This window comes from Eumetopias jubatus, unplaced genomic scaffold, assembly GCF_037043125.1.
Source record: "Eumetopias jubatus isolate StellerSeaLion01/CBP00866 unplaced genomic scaffold, mEumJub1_p1.0 scaffold_10, whole genome shotgun sequence".
Lineage (NCBI taxonomy): Eukaryota > Metazoa > Chordata > Mammalia > Carnivora > Otariidae > Eumetopias > Eumetopias jubatus.
This window is the reverse complement of record NW_028274816.1, coordinates 21,082,563-21,102,960: the sequence shown is the minus strand read 5'-3', so window position 1 is coordinate 21,102,960 and position 20,398 is coordinate 21,082,563. Positions and strand designations below refer to the sequence as shown.

At 44.4% G+C, this 20,398-nt stretch overlaps 1 protein-coding gene and 1 pseudogene across 1 annotated transcript in view; both read left to right on the top strand.

Moving 5' to 3' along the window:
* CMTM4 (CKLF like MARVEL transmembrane domain containing 4) overlaps window positions 1-20,398 on the top strand; it is a 61,323-nt gene that overhangs the window by 31,455 nt on the left and 9,470 nt on the right. Inside the window, exon 2 of the mRNA XM_028091993.2 lies at window positions 19,547-19,723. Within this exon, the coding sequence (XP_027947794.1) occupies window positions 19,547-19,723 (177 nt within the window). The remainder of the gene's footprint in view (window positions 1-19,546; window positions 19,724-20,398) is intronic.
* Window positions 12,542-12,945, top strand: LOC114200044 (prefoldin subunit 4 pseudogene; annotated as a pseudogene).

Sequence of the window (20,398 nt, the reverse complement as noted above, 5' to 3'; positions counted from 1 at the left end):
CTACTGTTTAGTTGTCAGTGTCCTGAAGTAGCTGCTCCATGCATTGTTTCCAGATTTTATAGCCACATTCAGTGAGAGGGACAGGGTGCACTGTACTTAATCCCATAACTGGCACTGGAATCCCCAAATTGTGATATTTGGAAGTTTTTAAATTTGTTTTGCCTTTACTTTTTTTAAAAATAGGATTTATTCATTTATTTTAGTGAGGGAGAGAGCATGTGAGCAGGGGTGAGGAGCAGAGGGAGAGGGTATCTCAAGCAGACTCCATGCGACTCAGTCTCATGACCTTGAAATTGTGACCTGAGCCAAAGCCAAAAGTCGGACACTTAACCGACTGAGCCACCCAGGTGCCCTATATTTATTTTCTATAGCAAAAAGTATTAGCTTGCAGGCTGCAGGGACCTTGGCCTGCTGAGGCTAGAGAGAAATCCTAATGCTGTGGTGTTTTTATTTTTTTATTTATTTTTGTTCTGGATGTAAGGAAATGTTTAAAATATTGCTCTGGATCTTCCTGGCATGTTCAGGGAATCACAAAAAAAAAAATATATATATATATATATTTTAAAGTAAGCTCCAGGGGCACCTAGTGGCTCAGTTGGTCAGTCATCTGCCTTCAGCTCAGGTCATGATCCCAGGGTCCTGGGATTGAGCCCCGCATTGGGCTCCCTGCTCTGCAGGGAGCCTGCTTCTCCCTCTGCTTCTGTCCCTCCCCCACCCCCCCACCCCCGCTCATGTGCGCACGCTCTCTCAAATAAATAAATAAAATCTTTAAAAAAAAAAATTAAAGTAAGCTCCACACCCAGTGTGGAGCCTAGTGTAGGACTTGAACTCATGACTGTGAGATCAAGACCTGAGCTGAGATCAAGAGTTGGATGCTTAACCAACTGAGCCACCTAGGCGCCCCACAAGAATATACATTTGAATGAGTTTGGTCTTAGTATCTTTTCAAACTAACAGACTTCATCCTGTAGATGTGAAAATGGAACGTCCAAGATGAGAAAAGATTTGTGACCACTCAGTTCAACCCTGCCATCAAAAAATTAAAGTCTTTTACTTCATCCTTTACTGACATTCAGCTTCACTGTGACTGATGTCACCTAAAATCACCTAAATTCTGTTTTCACTTGACTGCTATTATCACGTCTGATCTCTTCCTTATTCCTGTAGCTGAATCTTTGACCCTTAAGTGTATGCCAGATGGCATTAGCCTGGCCCTCTATCCTGTTGGGGTAATTTTGAAGCTTATACCTTTACGAATTAACAGTCCTGAGTCTCGTACCCACAAATATGGCAAGTTATAAGCCAGCCTTGTGTGTTTTCTACCGAATAATTTCTAGAAACTTACATGGGCAAGGGTCATCCCAAAAGCCTTTCACCCGAACCTGTGTTCTAGGCTGACACGAAACATTAATTATCACCCTTTGGATAGTGTCCAGTTACCTGTGGGTATGGTTTAATGGTCATTTATTAGATGCCTGTTCATTTCTTGTGGGCTGGTTAGTCATTAACCAGCTGTTTACTGAATGCCTGTTCAGGGGGATAGAGCAGGGAACCAGAGAGACATGATTCCTGAGACAGGCACCACCATGCAGTAAACGAGTGAATACAGGAGCAAGGTACATTGGAGGCATTTCCTCCTTGAGCTCAGTCAGCAGGAGAGGCTAAGGGCTTCGGAGAAAATGAGACTAAAGGCAGCCTGCTTGGAGGACATCGAAGGGAAGCCTGGAGGGAGAAAGGCTAATTGTGGAGAGATCAGGAAAAGCTTCCCTGAGGAGCTTGTGTTTAACTGCTTGTTTCAACATTACTTTTTAAAGAAATTATAAAAATACTACTAATTTACTTTTAGGAAAAAAATCAGAAAATACCGGTACCTTAAAAGAAAAAAACAAATTTCCTGGAATCACTAATCAGAGACGAGCACTAGTCACATTGTGCATAACACTTGTGTGTGTGTGTGTGTGTGTGTGTGTGTGGATGGGTGTGTACACAAACTTACACATGCAGATTGTTTTATAACATGATGATAGCATGCTTCTCTTTATCAATGGACTTCCCAGCACTTTTCTCTGTTTTTCATTTTTATTTAAAAATTTTTTAAGTTGACGCAATGTGTTTTTCATTATTTTTAATTTGACAGTAAATTTCACTTTTTCAAGTATACTGATCTGTGAGTTTTGGCAACTAAGTAGTCATTTGTCCACCCCTACAATCAAAGTTCAGAATAGTTTCCTCAGCCCTCAGAATTGTCTCGTGCTGCCATGTTCTTGTTCATCATTCCCTCTCCTTCCATCCAACCCTCGGCAACCAGTATATCTTGCTTCTATCCCTATAGTTTAGCCTTTTCCAGGATGTCACATAAGTAGAATCATACAGTGTTGTAGGCTTTGAGTCTGGCTTTTTTCACTTAGCATGATGCACTTGAAATATTCTTCCATGTTGCTGTGTGTTCAATAGTTTGATCTTTTTTTTTCTTTTTTTGCTAGGTAACGTTCCATTTTTAGGGGCATACCACTATTTGCTTATCCATTCATTGAAGGCCACTTAGATTGTTTCCGGTTTTTGGTGATTATAAATAGAGCTGTAGTAAACATTATGTATAGGTACTTGTGTGATCATAATTTTCATTTCTCTAGGGCAGATGCCTAGGAGTGGGGTCACTGGGCCATATGGCAGTAAGTGTATGTTTGGCTTTATAAGAAACTGCCAAACCATTTGCAGAGTGGCTTCATGCCATCTGCACTCTCACCAGCAGTGTACGAGAGTTCTGGTGGCTTTGCATTCTTGCCGTCTCTGGGAATTGTCTGTTATTTGCCAAATTGTAGCCATTCTGTTGAGTGTGAAGTGGTATGTCATTGTGAGCTTAATATGCATTTCTCTAGTGACTAATGATGTTAAGGGTCTTTTCATGTGTCTCTTTGCCAGCTGTGTATGTATCTTCTTTCATGAGGTGTCTTCTACCCATTTTTTTTTTTTTTAAGATTTTATTTATTGGGCGCCTGGGTGGCGCAGTCATTAAGGTCTGCCTTTGGCCCAGGTCATGATCTCAGGGCCCTGGGATCGAGCCCCGCATCGGGCTCCCTGCTCAGCGGGAAGCCTGCTTCTCCCTCCCCCACTCCCCCTGCTTGTGTTCCCTCTCTCGCTGTGTCTCTCTCTGTCAAATAAATAAATACAAAAATCTTTAAAAAAAGAAAGATTTTATTTATTTGAGTGCAAGTGAGAGAGTCAGTGAGAGAGAGCGAGCACGAGCCCGGGGAAGGGGCAGAGGGAGAGGGAAAAGCAGACTCCTTGGTGAGCAGGGAGCCCGACGTGGGGCTCAATCCCAGGACACCGGGATCATGACCTGAGCCGAAGGCAAACACCCAACCGACTGAGCCGCCCAGGCACCCCTCTTCTACCCACTTTTTTAATTGGATTGTTTTCTTTCTCTAAAGATTGGAGAGTTCTTTGATTATTCTGGGTATAAGTCCTTCAACATTTTTTTTTTTTAAGATTGTATTTATTTGAGAGAAAGCGTGAGAGAGGGAGAGAGATCATGAGCAGGGGTAGAGGCAGAGGGAGAAGCAGACTCCCTACTGAGCAGGGAGCCTGATACGGGACTCAGTCCCAGGACCCCAGGATCATGACCTGAGCCAAAGGCAGACATTTAACCAACTGGGTCACCCAGGCGCCCTTGACATTCTTTTTAAATTAAGGTTTTTATTATGGAAACTTCACAAACATTTACTAGTTGTATTAATTAGCGTTCTCTAGAGAAACAACTAGTAGGATATAAAAGGAGATTTATTGTGAGAAATGGGCTCACGTGGTTGTGGAGGCTGAGAAGTCCCATGATCTGCTGTCTGCAAGCTGGAGATCCAGGAGAGCCAGTGGTATAATTCAGAGTCCTGTCAGCCCAGAGCTGATGATGTAAACTCCAACCCAAGGGCAGGGGAAGATGGGATGCAAGCAGTGAGGCAGGAAGAAAGGGGCGAATTCTCCCTTTCTCTCCCTTTTGTTCTGTTCAAGCCCTCAGTGGACTGGATGGTGTTCAGCCACGTTGGGGAGGGCTATGTACTTCACCGAGTTTACTTTAGATTCAAATGCTAATCTCACCTGGAAGCACCCTCGCAGACATACCCAGGAGGAGTGTTTAATCTGGGCACCCTGTGGCCCACTCAAGTTGACACATAAAATTAACCTGCATCCCCATATCCCCTTCACCCATCTTCAACAGTTACCAACATTTTATGTTCTTCTTTTACCAACTCCCCCCCCCCCCACTTTTTTCTGGCCTATTTTAAAACTTGTCTTAGATACTGTAGCATTTCAATTGTAAATACCTAGCATGCATTTGTAACAGTTAAGGACCTTTTTCCCTAAATGACACATCCACAGTATTGTCACATCTAAATAATTAATGGTTCCTTCATATCCTTTAATATCCAGTATGTATTTCTTTTTCTCCAGGAACCCAAAAGTACCTTTTTGGTTTGTTTGAATTAGGATCTAAACAAGAGGGCGCCTGGGTGGCTCAGCTGGTTAAGCAGCTGCCTTCGGCTCAGGTCATGATCCCAGGGTCCTGGGATCGAGCCCCACGTCGGGCTCCCTGCTCAGCAGAGAGCCTGCTTCTCCCTCTCCCACTGCCCCTCCTCCTGCTCGTTTTCTCTCTCTCTCAAAATAAATAAATCTTAAAAAAAAAAAAGGATCTAAACATGATCCGCACATTGCCTATGCTCAAATGTTTCTTAGTCTCTCTTAATCTGCATCAGCCCCCCCTCTTCTTTTATGCTGTTTGTTGATGAGAAGAAGTAATTTGTTGTGTAGCATTGCCCACATTTTGAATTTGGCTGATGGCCTCCTCAGTGTAAATTTCACATGCTTCTCAACTCGTTCATTCTGGAGGCTTGGTTTTGGGGGACGGTAAGAAAGCTTTATCGGTGCCGCACTGTCCATCCTGTTGCATCAACATCAGAAGGTAAAAGTGTCTGATTGTCTCACTTTTAGTGACACTAGGATGGATTGGTGGGTACGAGTGTTTTGAGCCTGATGCCTCTATTCAAAATTCCTCGTCGGCCTTTTTCTTAATAGCCTAACAGCCAATGGTGATCATAACCTGATCAGTGGTTCTGATTGGAGGTGGGAGATTTTTCCCCTCAGGAAACATCTGACACTATCTGGAGACATTTTTGGTTGCTGCCGCGGGGGTCGGGTTGAGGCTGTGGATGCTGCTAAACATCACACGATGCGCAGGACAGCCCCTTGAACAAAGGATTAGCCAGTCCAAAGTGTCAATAGTGCTGAGTTTGGGAAACTTTGTTCTGGAGTACAGTATTGGTATCAGAATTTTGAAAAGATCCCCATGTGAACCGAGTATGTGAACCAGTGGTTAGAACAAGAGCTACAGGACATCTGAGTGAGCTAAGAGTAATTGGGCTGAAGAGCCAGAGAAAGCTTTTTTTTTTTTTTTACTTATTTTTATTTTTAAGTAATTTCTACACCTGTTGTGGGACTCGAACCCACAGCCTCAAGATGAATAGTCTCATGCTTCACCAACTGAGGCAGCCAGGTGCCCCAAGAGCCAGAGAAAGCTTTAGTGGAGGGTGACACAAATGGGAGTTAGGAGGAGGATTTTGATAAGTTGGCAGGCAAAAAAAAGAATATTTTTTGATTGAATCCTACCAAGTTAATGTCTGGCTTTCAGGTGGATTGAGAAACTCTGACCCAGGTCCATTACCAAATGGTGATTTTCTAATTCTGTCATTCCTTCTGCATTTACTAGCTGGAATTCTGTAAGGAACTTTTCCTCGCCATCCATTTGATTGCGCTGAAATACCGTTTGTATGGGAAAGGCAAGCAAGGTACCTGCTTGGTTCGTGTCCTTTATCAGCTTTCCTAATAACAAGCTGATGCTTTAGCAACCCCCAAAGGTGAACAGGGGTTTTCCCCTTGAAATGTCCATTAAAAACTCATGGCTTTTATGTATTTAATATATTTCAATATTTTGTGGTCATTTAAAAAAGACTTTTGAATTTGAAATAATTTCAGACTTACACAAAGGTTGCAAGAGTAGTACAGAGGAATACATACTTTATCCTAGATTCTCCAAATGTTCACTTTTTACCACATTTGCTTTATACTTTCTCTTTGTGTGTATAGACTCATGGGTATGTGTATATTTATATAGTATTTTAAGTCTTTTGAGTCTTTTAAGTCTTCTGTAGTGCAGACTTGACGCCTGTTTATCCTTAAATACTTCAGTGTCCTTAAAGACAAGACCATGTTGTTACAAAACCACAGTACAATGATCAAAGTCAGGAAATTAACACTGATACAATACTAAAGCTAAACTGTAGCTTTATTCATGTTTCTCTGGTTTTCTCAAAACTGTTATATACATAGTACAAGAACATCCTGGATCATATGTTGCATTCAGTTGTCATTTCTCTTTAATCTCCTTGAGTCTGGAATAGTTCCTCAGCCTTTGTGTTTTGTGACATTGACATTTTGGAGGAATACAGGCCAGTTATTTTGTAGCACGTCCCTCATTTTGGGTTTGTCTGACGTTTTCTCCTGTTTAGATTCTGGTTATTTTGTGGTATTGCCAGGAATACCGCAGAAATAATGATGCATTCTTTTCAGTGCCTCCTGTCAGAGGCAGATGACGTAGGTATTTGTTCCCTTACTGGTGATCTTAACTTGGTTAAAGTGCTATCAGCCAGGCTTCTCCACTCTCAAGTTACTCTTTTTTTCCTGTATAATTTAAGTAAGTATTTTTGTGGGGAGATACTTTTAGAGTATGTAAATATCCTGTAACTCCTCAAACTTTCACTCATTAGTTTTAAAATCCATTGATTCTTGCTTGAATCAGGTGTTGTTATGATGGTTGCCAAATGGCCATTGTATGGATCCATCATTCCTTCTGTATTATTAGCTGGATTTTCAACTGTAAGGAAGAGTTTTCTCTTCTTCCCTGTTTATTTATGTTAGTATGGGTTCATGGGTTCATATTTTATTCACGGACTTTAGTATTTAACGATTATTAATCTATTTTGATGCTCAGATTGTCCCAAATTTGGCCAATGGGAGTCCCTTTGAACCATCTCCAATGTCCTTCAGACATGTTCCCTTCATTCTCAGACACAAGAGTTCCAGGCTCATCTTAGATCCTTCTACCTCGGCCCTGGAATTCTCCAAGGAGCCCAGGTTCCTTTCACTGGAAAATGATAGTTTTTAGATTTGAATGTTACTCAAATGTATACAATGTACTCAAACGTATATTGTGTTGTCTTGTTGGCCATTGGGAGCCCCTTCAAGTTGACTCCTGTGACCTTTTGACAAAACCTCAGTGGTCTTCGACAGCAGGCTAGTCATGTGTGTCCTGCCCCAGACCTGAAATCACTCATTTCTCTTAGAGGTTCTTATTCCTGATAGCGTAAAATAATACTTAGAAACCTCATTCTGGGCACCACGGGTGCTTATTATTCCCGACTTTGTATTTCTAAGCCTTTTCAGTGGATATAGCTATTTTTTAAGAAAGATTTTATTTATTTATTTATTTATTTATTTGAGAGAGAGCACAAAAGCAAGTGTGAGAGAGAGAGCGAGCAAGCGAGCACACAAGCGGTGGGGAGCAGTTGAGGGAGAAGCAGACTCCCTGCCGAGCAGGGAGCCCGATGCGGGGCTCGATCCCAGGACCCTGGGATCATGACTTGCGCCGAAGGCAGATGCTTAACAGAGTGAGCCACCCAGGTGCCCACAACTGTTTTTTTTTTTTTTTTAAAGAAAAAAGCTCCTATTAGTATCTTCTATTCAAATTTATGATTTAAGGGTTTTATATATTTACTTTGATTTTTATGCTTCCACTTCTTATTTTTAAATTTTTGATTACTAAGAACTAAAAGTAGAATTATCACATGATCCGGCAGTTCCACTTCTGGGTGGACCTGAAAGGAATTGAAAGCAGGGACTCAAACATGGATGCATACACCCGCATTCACAGCACCATTATTCACGACAGCCAGAAGGCAGGAGCGACCCAAGTGTTCAGGAACAGATGAATGGACAAACAAAATGTGTGTACATGTGATGGAGTATTATTCAGCCTTCAAAAGGAAGAAGATTCTGATACTTAGAGCATGTGCTCATTCCCCGCCGGACTCATCCGGTGAAGACAGTCCAGGTTCTCTTGGACCTTTCACGCTGTAATGACAACGGCTGCTGGTCACTCGACACTCACTCTGTGCCGGGCACAGCGCTAAGGATTTTACATCGAATCTTTGCAGCAACCCCGCAAGATAGCCCTCCATTTTACAGGTGGGTACAAAGAGGTCCAGAGAAGAGACGCAAGGTGCCTGGAGCCGCAGAACTCTGAGGCGGAGCTGAAATCGGCACACAGGGCCCTGAGACTCGAGAGTCCCAGCTCTTGAAGAGCTGTGCCCAGTGGCTGTGCTAATGGCCAGTGATGCCATTAACTGAGTCAGGGAATGGGGTTTTTGTGGCCCTTTTGTGGGTGCCTGGGGACATTGAGGTGGAGATGCCCAACGTGGGGGGCAGTGGTGTTGCAGCCTGGATCTGGAGCTTACGTAGATGTTCAGACGAGAGAAGTACATGCGGGAGTAGGACTTGGGTCAGGGAGATCTGCTGGGTACACGTGTTGGGTGAGAAAGCAACAGAGGAACAGCTCTGGGGAGCACCCACCATTTGCGGGGAGGCGGGGCGGGGGAACAGAGCACTGGAAGCCAAGGGTGGCTGGAGGGGTGATCCGCAGTGACCCGTGCTGTAGAGCGTTCAGGGACGGGGTTCAACCCAGTCTGCTGGAGACTTGGTGATCTTGAATGGGTTGCTTAATGTCTTGCCCTCATTTTTTTTTTTCCATCAATCGGATGGGGATTAATAACCCATCCATGTTCCTTGGGGCACTTGGGGGCTCAGTCTGTTCAGCGTCTCACTCTTGATTTTGGCTCAGGTCATGATCCCAAGGTTGTGAGATTGAGCTCTGGGTTGGGCTCTGCTGCTGTGTTCTCTCTCTGCCCCCTGCCGCTAAACAGATGGACAAACAAACATGTTCCTCTTAGGACGCTGAAAATGCTCTGGAATTACATAATGGCGTTGGTTGTGTAACTTTGAATATACTAAAACCCACTGAATTGTATACTTCAAATGGGTGAATTTTATTATATCTCGATTAAAAACAAGCAAACCAACCATGTGTTCTTGACAGCGTGGAATGAAGATGAAATAAGGTGTGAATGCTTGTGGCAGTGCCCACCACATCATTGGACCACAGTAGAAGTGCTCAGCAAATGTTGAATTTCTTAGGAGGGCCACTGTCCTTATTGTCTCTGGAGCTAGGGACACCATTTACAAAGCCTGCTGAATGGTAGTCCCCAAATTTATATATCAAGGTCTGGGGGAAGGTACTTGAATCTGCAAGTCCCTGAATGTGTGTGCAAGGCCCTGAGGGCCATGGGTTTGGCCACTTAAGTACGTTCCTCTCCTCTCGGGCCCTCCCGCAGTTGGATGATGCAGAGGTTCTGGGGCTGTTAGGACTCTGGGTCTCAGGGCTGTGCTGGGTTTTCCAGGCAGGCTGCCTCCTGGCCTCTTAGGATACGCAGTTCACTATTGTGGCCTAAATTGATCTTTAGCAAAAAGCTCCTCTTGGACGGCTGGTTTCTCATTCAATTAGAAAAACAGTGCCCTTGTCATTTAAGGTGGTTGGTCGGGGATTCTCGGGTGGGGAGCTACCCCAGAGTTAAAGCAGGGGGAGGACGAAAGGGGGCAGGTTTTGCTTTTGAATCCTGTAGGGATGTGATATTACTTGCTGGGATTCCAGCTTCATGCATGAAGCAAGGACATGAGAAAGGCAGGGGGGAGAGGGATGCTGGCAGCATAGTTAACCGTCCTCACATGCACACGTTTTGAAGGCAGCTTGTTTCCTCTGTCCTCTACATGTGTGTTGTTTTTGCTCCATTACTAATTTAAACGGTCTGAAAATGTAGCTTTTGGGGCAGGGTGGCATTTGCAGGAAAATGTTGTGGGCATTTTTTTGGCAAGAAAGATGCTGACCGTCTTGTGGTTTTCTGAAGTCATGTGCAATTCTATCATCAAACCACATAATAAGGTTTTCGAAACTTTTAAAAAAAAAAAGAAAATGTTTTGCACTTCATTGGGAACACTGTTTATGTGCTCTACGTCGTTGGATGTCCAAAAATAAGCCTATTTTAATTTGTCTGAGACTGCGGTATGCTGTGGCCAGCCATTGTGTACAAGTGACGTGTGTGTGTGTGTGTGTGTGTGTGTGTGTGAGTGTGAGAGAGAGAGAGAGAGAGAGAGAGAGAGAGAGATCAAGCTCACTTTCACTGTAAGTATAATCATTTCTGTTAAAGGTGAGAGTCTTGCCAAACAAAGAGGTTGAAATGCAGTCCCTTGAGTTCAGCTCTTGACTTACGTATGGCATTAGGATTTCAAAATGGCAAAGTTATTGACACAGCAGAAACCAGCTTGGAAAATATGTCAGGAGCACTGGCCGAGTTGGCCTCGTAACACGGGCCAAGCCAGGACCAAACCCGGACCAGACTAGGCCCGACAGCGTCCCAGAGCAACCACAGCCTGATCCCTCCTGTCCTTCATCAGAAACGAAAATGAAGCCTTCGGGGTTGGAGGCAGCTCGGAATGTGGGTGCCCGTGGGGCATACCCTGTGGAGCGGTGCGGGTGCCCTCACCTCCCTCGGTCTCCCGTTTTCTTCTGGCTGCTTTGTGCCCCAGGCTTTGGCAGCCTTCCCTCTCTGTGCTCTCTCTCCCTTTCTTCTCAACAATAAGGCACTTATTTGCCTCTGCCCCTGGGCTCCTTCACTTAACGAATTCTTCTGCCTAAACAGTGCTCCCTGCCCGCCTGGGTGGCTTTAGCGCCTGAGGGCCTCTCAGCCCTTCCAGAGCCGGTACTTCTCTTAATTCTCCGCCTCTCTCAAATCCAGAGCTCCGTGAGGCACCTGGGTGGCTCTGCCTTCGGCTCGGGTCATGATCCCAGGGTCCTGGGATCGAGTCCTGCATCGGGCTCCCTTCTCGGCAGGAAGCCTGCTTCTCCCTCTCCCACTACCCCCTGCTTGTGTTCCCTCTCTCACTGTGTCAAATAAATAACTAAATCTTAAAAAAAACTTATAGCTCCGGTCTGTGGACACCGCAGTTAGCTCCCTTGTTTGAGAACAACAACAACAACAAAAATTTACTCGTTGTACTGGGAGAGGAGGGAAAAAATTTTAAATCTGCTTTCCTCAAGGGATGGCCTCCCTAGAGAGGAGCAACTCGTGGATCACCTTTCTTAGGAAAACTAAGATGTGACTGTAGTTAGACCCCTCTGAAAATGAGTAACCAAGTTGTGAGCTTTGTCAGAGGCCCTTGTGGCCCTGGTTGTGAGGGTCTCACACTCTTTTCCTTGAAGAGAAACCATACAGTGATGCTTTTCTCCAAGGTCAGTTATAGGTCAGACATCTGGTATAGGGGAACGTGTGTGGAACAACAGCTTTGGGGCCTTGGACGAATCTTCTGGCCACACAATGGAGATGCCACCTGCTTCCCACTCGGGTGTGAGTATCAGACAGCGAATGGACGGTGCCCAGCACAGGGCCTGAGAGCATCCTTACAGTAGTACTATTATTTTTTTTTTAAGATTATTTATTTATTTATTTATTTGACAGAGAGAGACACAGCGAGGGAGGGAACACAAGCAGGGGGAGTGGGAGAGTGGAGCAGGGAGCCCAATGCGGGGCTCGATCCCAGGACCCTGGGATCATGACCTGAGCCGAAGGCAGACGCTTAATGACACAGGCACACCGAGCATCCTTACGTTATTGATGCTCCTAAACGCAAGCCAACCAAGCATCTCAGTTTGGAAGTCAGGCACCACCTCACACGACTTTCTCTCCTGTTTCTCCTCTAAGACCACCTGAGTCCAGTGCCCTCCAGGAAGACTTGTCAAGCCCTCTGCTGCTGCCCAAGCCCTCGACGACCCTCTGTCTTCCAAGCCTCAACACCTCTCTGGACACTAAGCCTTTGTACCTGGATAGTTATCTGTCTGTGTGTATAATGGGGTGTGTTGGCTGCATTGGTACTGAGACCCCAAGCCCAGCAAGGCCCCACGTGCCACAGAGATCAGCGTCACTGAAGAAATTGGCCACGTAGGAGCCACTGCAGATCCACATTGTTGGGGACAGTCTTCATATGGACAGTCCTTTTTGCATCTGGTGGTTTTAAGGCTTCTTAAAATTATTTTTAAATACTGTGATTTTTGCTTATATGAATATCTTTAAATGAGTTTCATCAGGTCCATTGATAAACTGGTGATGAAGGAAGGTTAGGATTTTGCTTAATCTTCGAAGATGTCTTCACAGATTTTAGGGTCACTGTTCCTTCTGGGGGGATCCTTGCTATCACGTTAGTCAGAGTTGTTACGTGCTGGCCTCTCTAGGCTGTTCAGTGCCCATGGCCTGCATTTACAGTGCAGTGGTGCCCAGGAAGTAGGATTGTGCTCTCAAGAAGGCTTTAGAAATGGCAGTCCAGTCCCAAGATGGCGGCCACCATGAAGAAGGCGGCTGCAGAAGAAGTCTATGTTACTTTTGAAGATCAACAAAAGATAAACAAATTTGCACAGAATGCAAGTAGAATCACAGAGCTGAAGGAGGAAATAGAAGTAAAAGAAAACAACCCCAGAATTTAGAAGATGCTTGTGAGGACATCATGCTTGCAGGTGATGATTGCTTAATGATACCTTATCAAATCAGTGATGTTTTCATTAGCCATTCTCAAGAAGAAACACAGGAAATGTTAGAAGAAGCAAAGAAAAATTTGTAAGAAGAAATCAACGCCTTAGAGGCCAGAGTGGAATCAATTCAGCGAGTGTTAGCGGATCTGAAAGTTCAGTTATATGCAAAATTTGGGAGCAATATAAACCTCGAAGCTGATGACAGTTAAACATTTTATAATACTTTTTTTTAATTTGTTTAATAAACTTGAATATTGTTTAAAATGATAATTTCCCTTTTTCAAATGATATGGAAAGCAAAAGTTTTTTTAAAATTTTCATTTATTTAATGAAACGCCTATTTTCACATGTCTTGCTTATTTATATTTTTAAAAGAAGACATTCATCTATGTATTTTGCATTATGATTCTATCAAGTGTAGGGGCTTTATGTCATGTTATTAAAATTGGTTAAGCAACCAAAAAAAAAAAAAAGGCTTTAGAAATGATGAACTCTTCTGATAAAGAAATGGGGCCAACATGGACTTGCAGAGTGACTTTCATTTTCCATTAGAGGTTTTAATGTCATTTTAAAAAATTCATGAATGGTTTCAAAACAAATAAGGATTGATTCTTGGAGGTCACTAACATTTAACTCATAATGAACCTGGGTGCTTCAGAAAGTGTTGATATAGAGAATTTTTTTATTTTTAAAGAAGTACACATACTCATTGTAAACATTTTGGAAAATAAAAGAAGCCTACCAAAAAAAAAAATCTATCCACAGTCCTACCACATAGATAGATTCCTGAAATGAAATTCCGAATATTTTATTCTTTTGTTTTAAAACGCTATCTCTATATCCTAACCTTGATGATGTAGTAAGAGTTTGCCAGACTGGTGTCTTTAAGAGTGAGTGACATACTCATCCTATAAAATTTGCAGTTTTGTACTAGATGCCTAGGATATGTTATGAAATTTAATGGTATGCCAGGGTGCCCTGTCTAGTCAGTATGAGTTGGATTATGCTGCAGCGACAAACAAGCGTAAAATCTCAATGGCTTAACACATGGGAGTTTTCCTTTTCTTGCATGTTACACACTCATCTCCCATGAGCCTTATTCAGAGGCCACCTGCTCCTGGAGTTTTGCTGGCAGCTGTGGTAGGGAGACGGGAGTGTGCCTGCCCCCCAGCCACTGCCAAAAGTAACATCTCTCACCCACTCACACCTTTGTTTACCCAAACCCAGGAGTAGATCCAGGCTGTAAGTGGCTTGAGACTGATGTGATTTTGGAGGCCCACTGTAAGAAAAATATGTAAAATTAAAAATAGAAAGGTGGGTATGAAAGTATTTTTAATGAGAAACACAACAAAATTACAAATTTTAAAAAATGTGTTCTTTCTGTTCTTGTTTTTGGCTTCCTCTAACACAGGTCATATTTGAATTTTTATTATGATCAGTTTAATACTGAAAAAGTATACAGGGATGCCTGGGTGGCTCAGTTAAGCATCTGCCTTCGGCTCAGGTCATGATCCCGGGATCCTGGGATCGAGTCCCTCATCGGGCTCCTTGCTCTGCGGGGAGCCCACTTCTCCCTCTGCCTGCCGCTCCCCCTGCTTATGCTCTCTCTCTCTGACAAATAAATAAAATCTTAAAAAAAAAAAAAAGGATACAGAATCAATCTGAAATGTTGGTGTACACCAGAACAGTTCAAATTTTAGATTGCCACTATTTTTTATGGAGCACAACACCATTGTACAGTCCGGGTGCTCTTATACCACATCCATCAACTTACGGATGAGTGTGTTGTAGTTTGTCACTGGCACGTTTGTTCAGTCTGTTGCAATGCATTGGAGGCAGTTTTGTGTGCCATTTTTTGGGGGCGGGGGCAGTGTTCTCTGACCTTGTCAGTTCAAGGTTTGTCAGATACCATCTGACTGCCTGGGATGCAGGAGTTGTAATCTCCCACACGCACACACTCGGGCTCTGTGGTCCCGCCACAGGCTTCTGCCATACAGACCCTGGATTTCTGATCAATTCTATTTCATGTGATTTCCACCCAAAATGGAGAAAATGTATAGTGTATTTATAATTGCATACTCTGCATTATTGGATATAATCCTGATCTGTCTGGTGAGATTTAGGGCCCATTTCTTCTCCATGATGTCAGCTCAGAGCCTATCTGGAAGCCATGCCTGCAGCGGGAAAGCTACGGTAACTAGCTGGGGGTGGAAGTGGCAGCTGAACCCAAATGTAAACCAATCTCTCACTCAGCTTCCAATGAGCCTGCTCCCCACAACGACCATTGTTCCCCCATTGCCACCTGCCCAGAGGAGTTGGGATAGGAAGCCAGGGTGGCAAGTGTGGAGTTCTGAGGCATAAACTCCATCATTTTAAGAATAAATCTGCCTGGGGAACATCTCACAGTACAAACCTCCAACGCTGCAGTGTGCCTGGAAGGAGGAGAATGGGATGTACTGGTCGACAGTGCTGTTGATTACTGGGCCCTCCAGAAAGGTCTTGCCGCTTGACACTCCCACCAGTAGAAACATAAGGTTTTAGGAAATTTTAAAAAGTTTTTTTTTTAAAGATCTTATTCATGCATTTGACAGAGAGCATGAGAGAGCGCAAGCAGGGGGAGCAGCAGAGGGAGAGGGAGAAGCAGGCTGCCCGCTGTGCAGGGAGCCTGATGCGAGACTTGATCCCAGGGTCCCGGGACCATGACCTGAGCTGAAGGCAGACACTTAACCAACTCAGCCACTCAAGCGCCCCAGAAATTTTAAGAAGTTTTAATAGTAACTTAATCAGCCAACTCTTTTTCTCCCTCCCTTCCTGCTTTTTGATGTTGTCAATCATAATTAGCTGCAGTGGTGGAAACCTGACAACCTTTTAATCTCAGCTTACTTACCAACTATGAAAATACTCCTGGTCACTTTGTTGGTGCCCCATGGAAAGGGCTCTGACCAAGGACGCCCACGATCCTCCAATTAGCAAATATAGTAACTGTTACTTATTTGCATCTCTTTGAACATCTCTGTGCTATTTTACTTTTTTTTAAGATTTTATTTATTTATTTGACAGAGAGAGACACAGCGAGAGAGGGAACACAAGCAGGGGGAGTGGGAGAGGGAGAAGCAGGCTCCCCTCTGAGCAGGGAGCCCGATGCGGGGCTCGATCCCAGGACCCTGGGATCATGAACTGAGCCGAAGGCAGACGCCTAACGACTGAGCCACCCAGTGCTATTTTACATTGTGACATTTGTCTACTGCAAAACTGTTAGAAGTTGAATTACTTTTGACTCTTGGGTTGCCTTGAAGTTGTTGGCTTCCAGTATAATTTTGAGCCCTCATTTTCTTCTTGTGGGTCAATAGGTAACTTTTACTTTAGCAACAATTGTTAGGCTTCATTGTGCTGGAGAAAAATTTGACATTTGCTGTGCCAAAGGCAGGCAATAAAGGGTACTGTTTATTAGAAACAGAATATTAGAAGCTGCCTAAATACCCATCAAAAGGGGGCTGATTAAATTATTATGATATAGGTGTGCGTACGTGCGTATCTCTCCGTATCTCTGTCCACATCCTGAATACTTGTGATATTGTCACTTAAAATAAGAAATATATGTTTGTTCTTCATCTCATTTCTGGGACAGAGCTTGTAAAACTCTTGAAATTTCCTACATGGTAAGAGGTGTCTTTTGATATTCTCAGCAACCCACTTTCAACCGCATCTGAGTTTGTGTTAATGAGGGGACTTTCGGGCTGGGGGCTGGTTGCCAAGGAACTAACCGTGTGATTAGAGAGTTGGAGCTTTCAACGCAGCTCATCTCTGGGAAGGGGAAGGGGCCTACAGAACGAGCTCTATAAAAACTTGAACGCAAGAGATGACCACTGCCAGGACCCTTTTGGACCTTGCCCTGTGTATCTCTTCATTTGCTGTTCAGTTATATCCTTTTGTAACCTGGTTTCAGAGCACCTGGCTCCAGGGGTTCCACACAGACCCGGTTTGGCTGCTGGCCACTGACAAAATCCAAAGGCAGAGAGACAGTGGTGGTGAAACTAGAAAGGAATTTATTTCAGTGAGGCCGACACCGGGAAGACAGACCTCTCTCTCTTCTAGGTTTAGGTGAGGAAAATGTGGGACAATGGTTGTAGGCACAGGCCGCCGGGTCATAAAGGTCAGGTCCATGATTCTCTTGGGGTCAACCCCACGGGCTCTTGCTGGCCCCGGGCAGTCCGTGTTGCTTGAGGGGGTAGTTGTGGTTTCAAACACGGGGAATGCTTTGCCTGCAGGGTGTTTTTCCTGAGTGGAGAGATAAGCTTGAAGGAACGCATCAGACTACAGACTGAGGTCAGAATGGAGGCAATTGAAGTTCTCTTTCACTTGACCATCCTTTGTAATAGACTGTAATAAACTTTGTAATAAATCTAGAACCTTCTCCGTGAGGCCTTCCATGTCACTCCCTAAAACTTCAAACACCTTTGCCCTAGTTACATTGCATTTTCCTTTCCTGCTTTGATTTTTTCCCCTTTGCAGTTCACACTGCCTATCATACAGTACTTCTAATTTCATTTTTAAAAGCTTCTCCTTCATCAGACTATGAGCTAGAGAACAGATTTCTGTTTTGTTCACTGCTGCATTGAGTGGCCTATTAGATGTGCATATTCTTGAAACTTTTTTATTTTAATATTTAAGAATGTAGGTGTTAGCTTCCCACACAAATATGGTTGAAGTTAGCATACCAGAAACATTTGTAACTCATCAGTACAGCGTGTTATTTTTTGCCCAAGATTACTAGATCCAATTACAGGGGGAAGAAAAAGTTTAGGAGTTTCCCTTATATGAACTACTTCTTTGTGAATTGATTGCAACTCAGGCATGTAATTCAGAGGGAGAATTCAAGTCTCTGGTTCTATAGAAAATTAAAAGAGCCATTAGGAAAGGGACAAAGTGTGTGCTTAGCCCTGTCTCTAATACGCTGACTTTTTTTTTAAAGATTTTTATTTATTTGACAGGGAGAGACACAGCGAGAGAGGGAACACAAGCAGGGGGAGTGGGAGAGGGAGAAGCAGGCTTCCCGCGGAGCAGGGAGCCCGATGCGGGGCTCGATCCCAGGACCCTGGGATCACGACCTGAGCCGAAGGCAGACGCTCAACCAACTGAGCCATCCAGGCGCCCCTCTAATACGCTGACTTAACAGAACCCCATATTGATGGGAGAGGTGTCTTTATGATTCCTGTGCAGAAGTATTGGTAATGGATAGAGCGGAGCTGCCCTGCCCTGCCTTTTACGTGGAGACCCTGCCAAGCATGTCAGCAGTTGTGGGTGTGGATTTTTAGTGCCCCCAACCCCCCCCCCCCAATTTGCTGGCGGTGTGCAAGTAACTGCGCTTGGTGTCTTGGGTGGAGAGAGATGGCCTGGCCGCTGCCCTCAGAAAGCTCAGGAGGCAGAGGGAGGCATAATGGCAAGTATAAAAAAGGGTAGAATGCAATCATAGATGAGTAAGCTTCCTTGGGAGAGACTGGAATCAAATAATGTCTGGCAGGAGGAGAGACAATCAGGGAAGGTGTTGGGAGGAGGTGGCTTTGAGTGGCGCACTGAAAGGCATGCGTGGGACTCCAGGAGGCGGAGGAAGGCCACAGAACAGCCCGTGCCTTATATGTTTCCCGCATTTGAATCATGTGGGGATCCTGTCAAAAAAGCCCCAAACCATTCTGACTCTGTAGGTCAAGGAGGAGAGGCAGAAATTCTGCACTTCTCTCTGGCTCCCTGGTGATGCTGATATTGCTGGCTCTGAGGATAGATCTGGGACCACAGAGCCGCCTGCCTACACGTCCTGGACCTTTGAAGTGGGGGCTCGCTGCGGTTCTGGCCCAGGCTGGACGTGTGGTGGGCTGCGAGGTGCTTGGTTAGAGAAGTGCTAGAATAGAGGCCAGGAGCCCAAGACTGATCTGGTTTTAGGGGCAAGACCATTTGACCTTTCTTTGCTCACTGGGCCATCAACTCAGCCTTTGGGCCGCCTCCTTCTCCTGAAATCTTCCTTTAAAAGCTCACCTGGTAATTTCCATCGATACCTGTTTGACGATGATCTCCATTCTCTTGGGACATATTGCTGGAACGTTACTTTGGTCCTTCAGGGAGAAATTGGTGCCATTATTGGTAGATTTTTCGATGTTTTTATAAACCTCCATTTCAGCTTTTTAATGGCTAAGTCCCGTGATCACTTTTGAAAAGCATAGCTTGTGAATGAATTAGGTGGGCCTCGATTTTAGGCTCTTAAAATTGGGAGAAGAGGAGATAATACTCTTCCCTGTCTTACAGCCCTCTGGGGTCCCAGTCAGCCTGCGTGACCTCTGCCTGAACCCCCAGGGTAGTTGCAGATGGCATAAACAGACACCATTTGGACCCTGCCCTCTCGGTGTTTGGCATAATTGTGGTAGGAACTAGAAATCAGAAACGTGTGTCGGCAGCATCAACTTACTAGTGGCGGAGGAAGAACCGAAAACATCGCAGAGCCGTTCCTTTCTGTTTCCTCCCAAGGGCCGAGCCGCACCCCAGCAGTGTCCGGGGACTGCGGTGGGGTGTAGGTGTTCACGTTAGGAATTCGATCCTTTCCTTAAGGACTCCATAGCTGTTGTTACATAGGAATTTCATCAGATCATATTGCTGACGGCGATACCGTCGTCCCTAGAGGAATACTGGCCACATGTGGTGGTGGTGGTGGTGGTGGTGGTGGCGGTGGAGGTGGAGTTTTATTTAAATGTGGCAGGCACATATGTCCACGGATATGAACTAAATATACACACATGTGTGTGTTTCCAATTTTCTTCCTAGATTTTGGCCCTGATTGCGTTCATCTGCATAGAGACCATCATGGAGTGCTCCCCGTGTGAAGGCCTCTACTTTTTTGAGTTTGTGAGCTGTAGTGCATTTGTGGTGACTGGAGTCTTGCTGATTCTGTTCAGTCTGAACCTTCACATGAGGATCCCCCAGATCAACTGGAACCTGACAGTGAGTACAAGTCACCACCACTCTTTGACCTTGAAAGGATTGGGTGCTCCTCGGCTCCAGGGGCAAGCTGGAATCTCTCTGCAGTCTTGTTTGGTTCCAGTTCATTTTGATACTTACTTTACTGTAATGCGGCTGTGAAATTTTAACTGTCTTTACTGGGTTGAATAAAACTATACAGTAAATTGAATCTTCAGTAATGGTAGAACCATCATATAACAATTATTTTGACCCCTTTAAAGATGTCATTTCAATTTTATGATCCTCTGAGAAGATTGGTAATGTTGATATTTATAGAACTTGGGAAGAGAAAGATGGAATTAAAACGTTTGCATATTTTTCACACTGGACCCAAAAGCCATTTACAAAAGTATTGATTCAGGAAGAATTGAAAATAGGAATGAAAGTGCCGGCGACTTGCAAAGCCTAGGATTAGCATTAAATTCAAAGCAACGGGGAGGATGCGGAGGGTTTGGTGGTTTGATCAGAAGCGTGTGCTCTTGAGGGTTTGGGTTCTCAGCCCCCTTTTGACAGCCTTCAGATTGGCACGGGAAGCTCTGGGCTGGTCCTGTCCTGGCCCATCTTGTGGTACTTTTCCTTATCCTGCTAAATGAGAAAGGAAACTTAGTAGCACTTGGTTTTCTTGACGTTTCTTTGCAAACAAGCATGTGCAAGAGC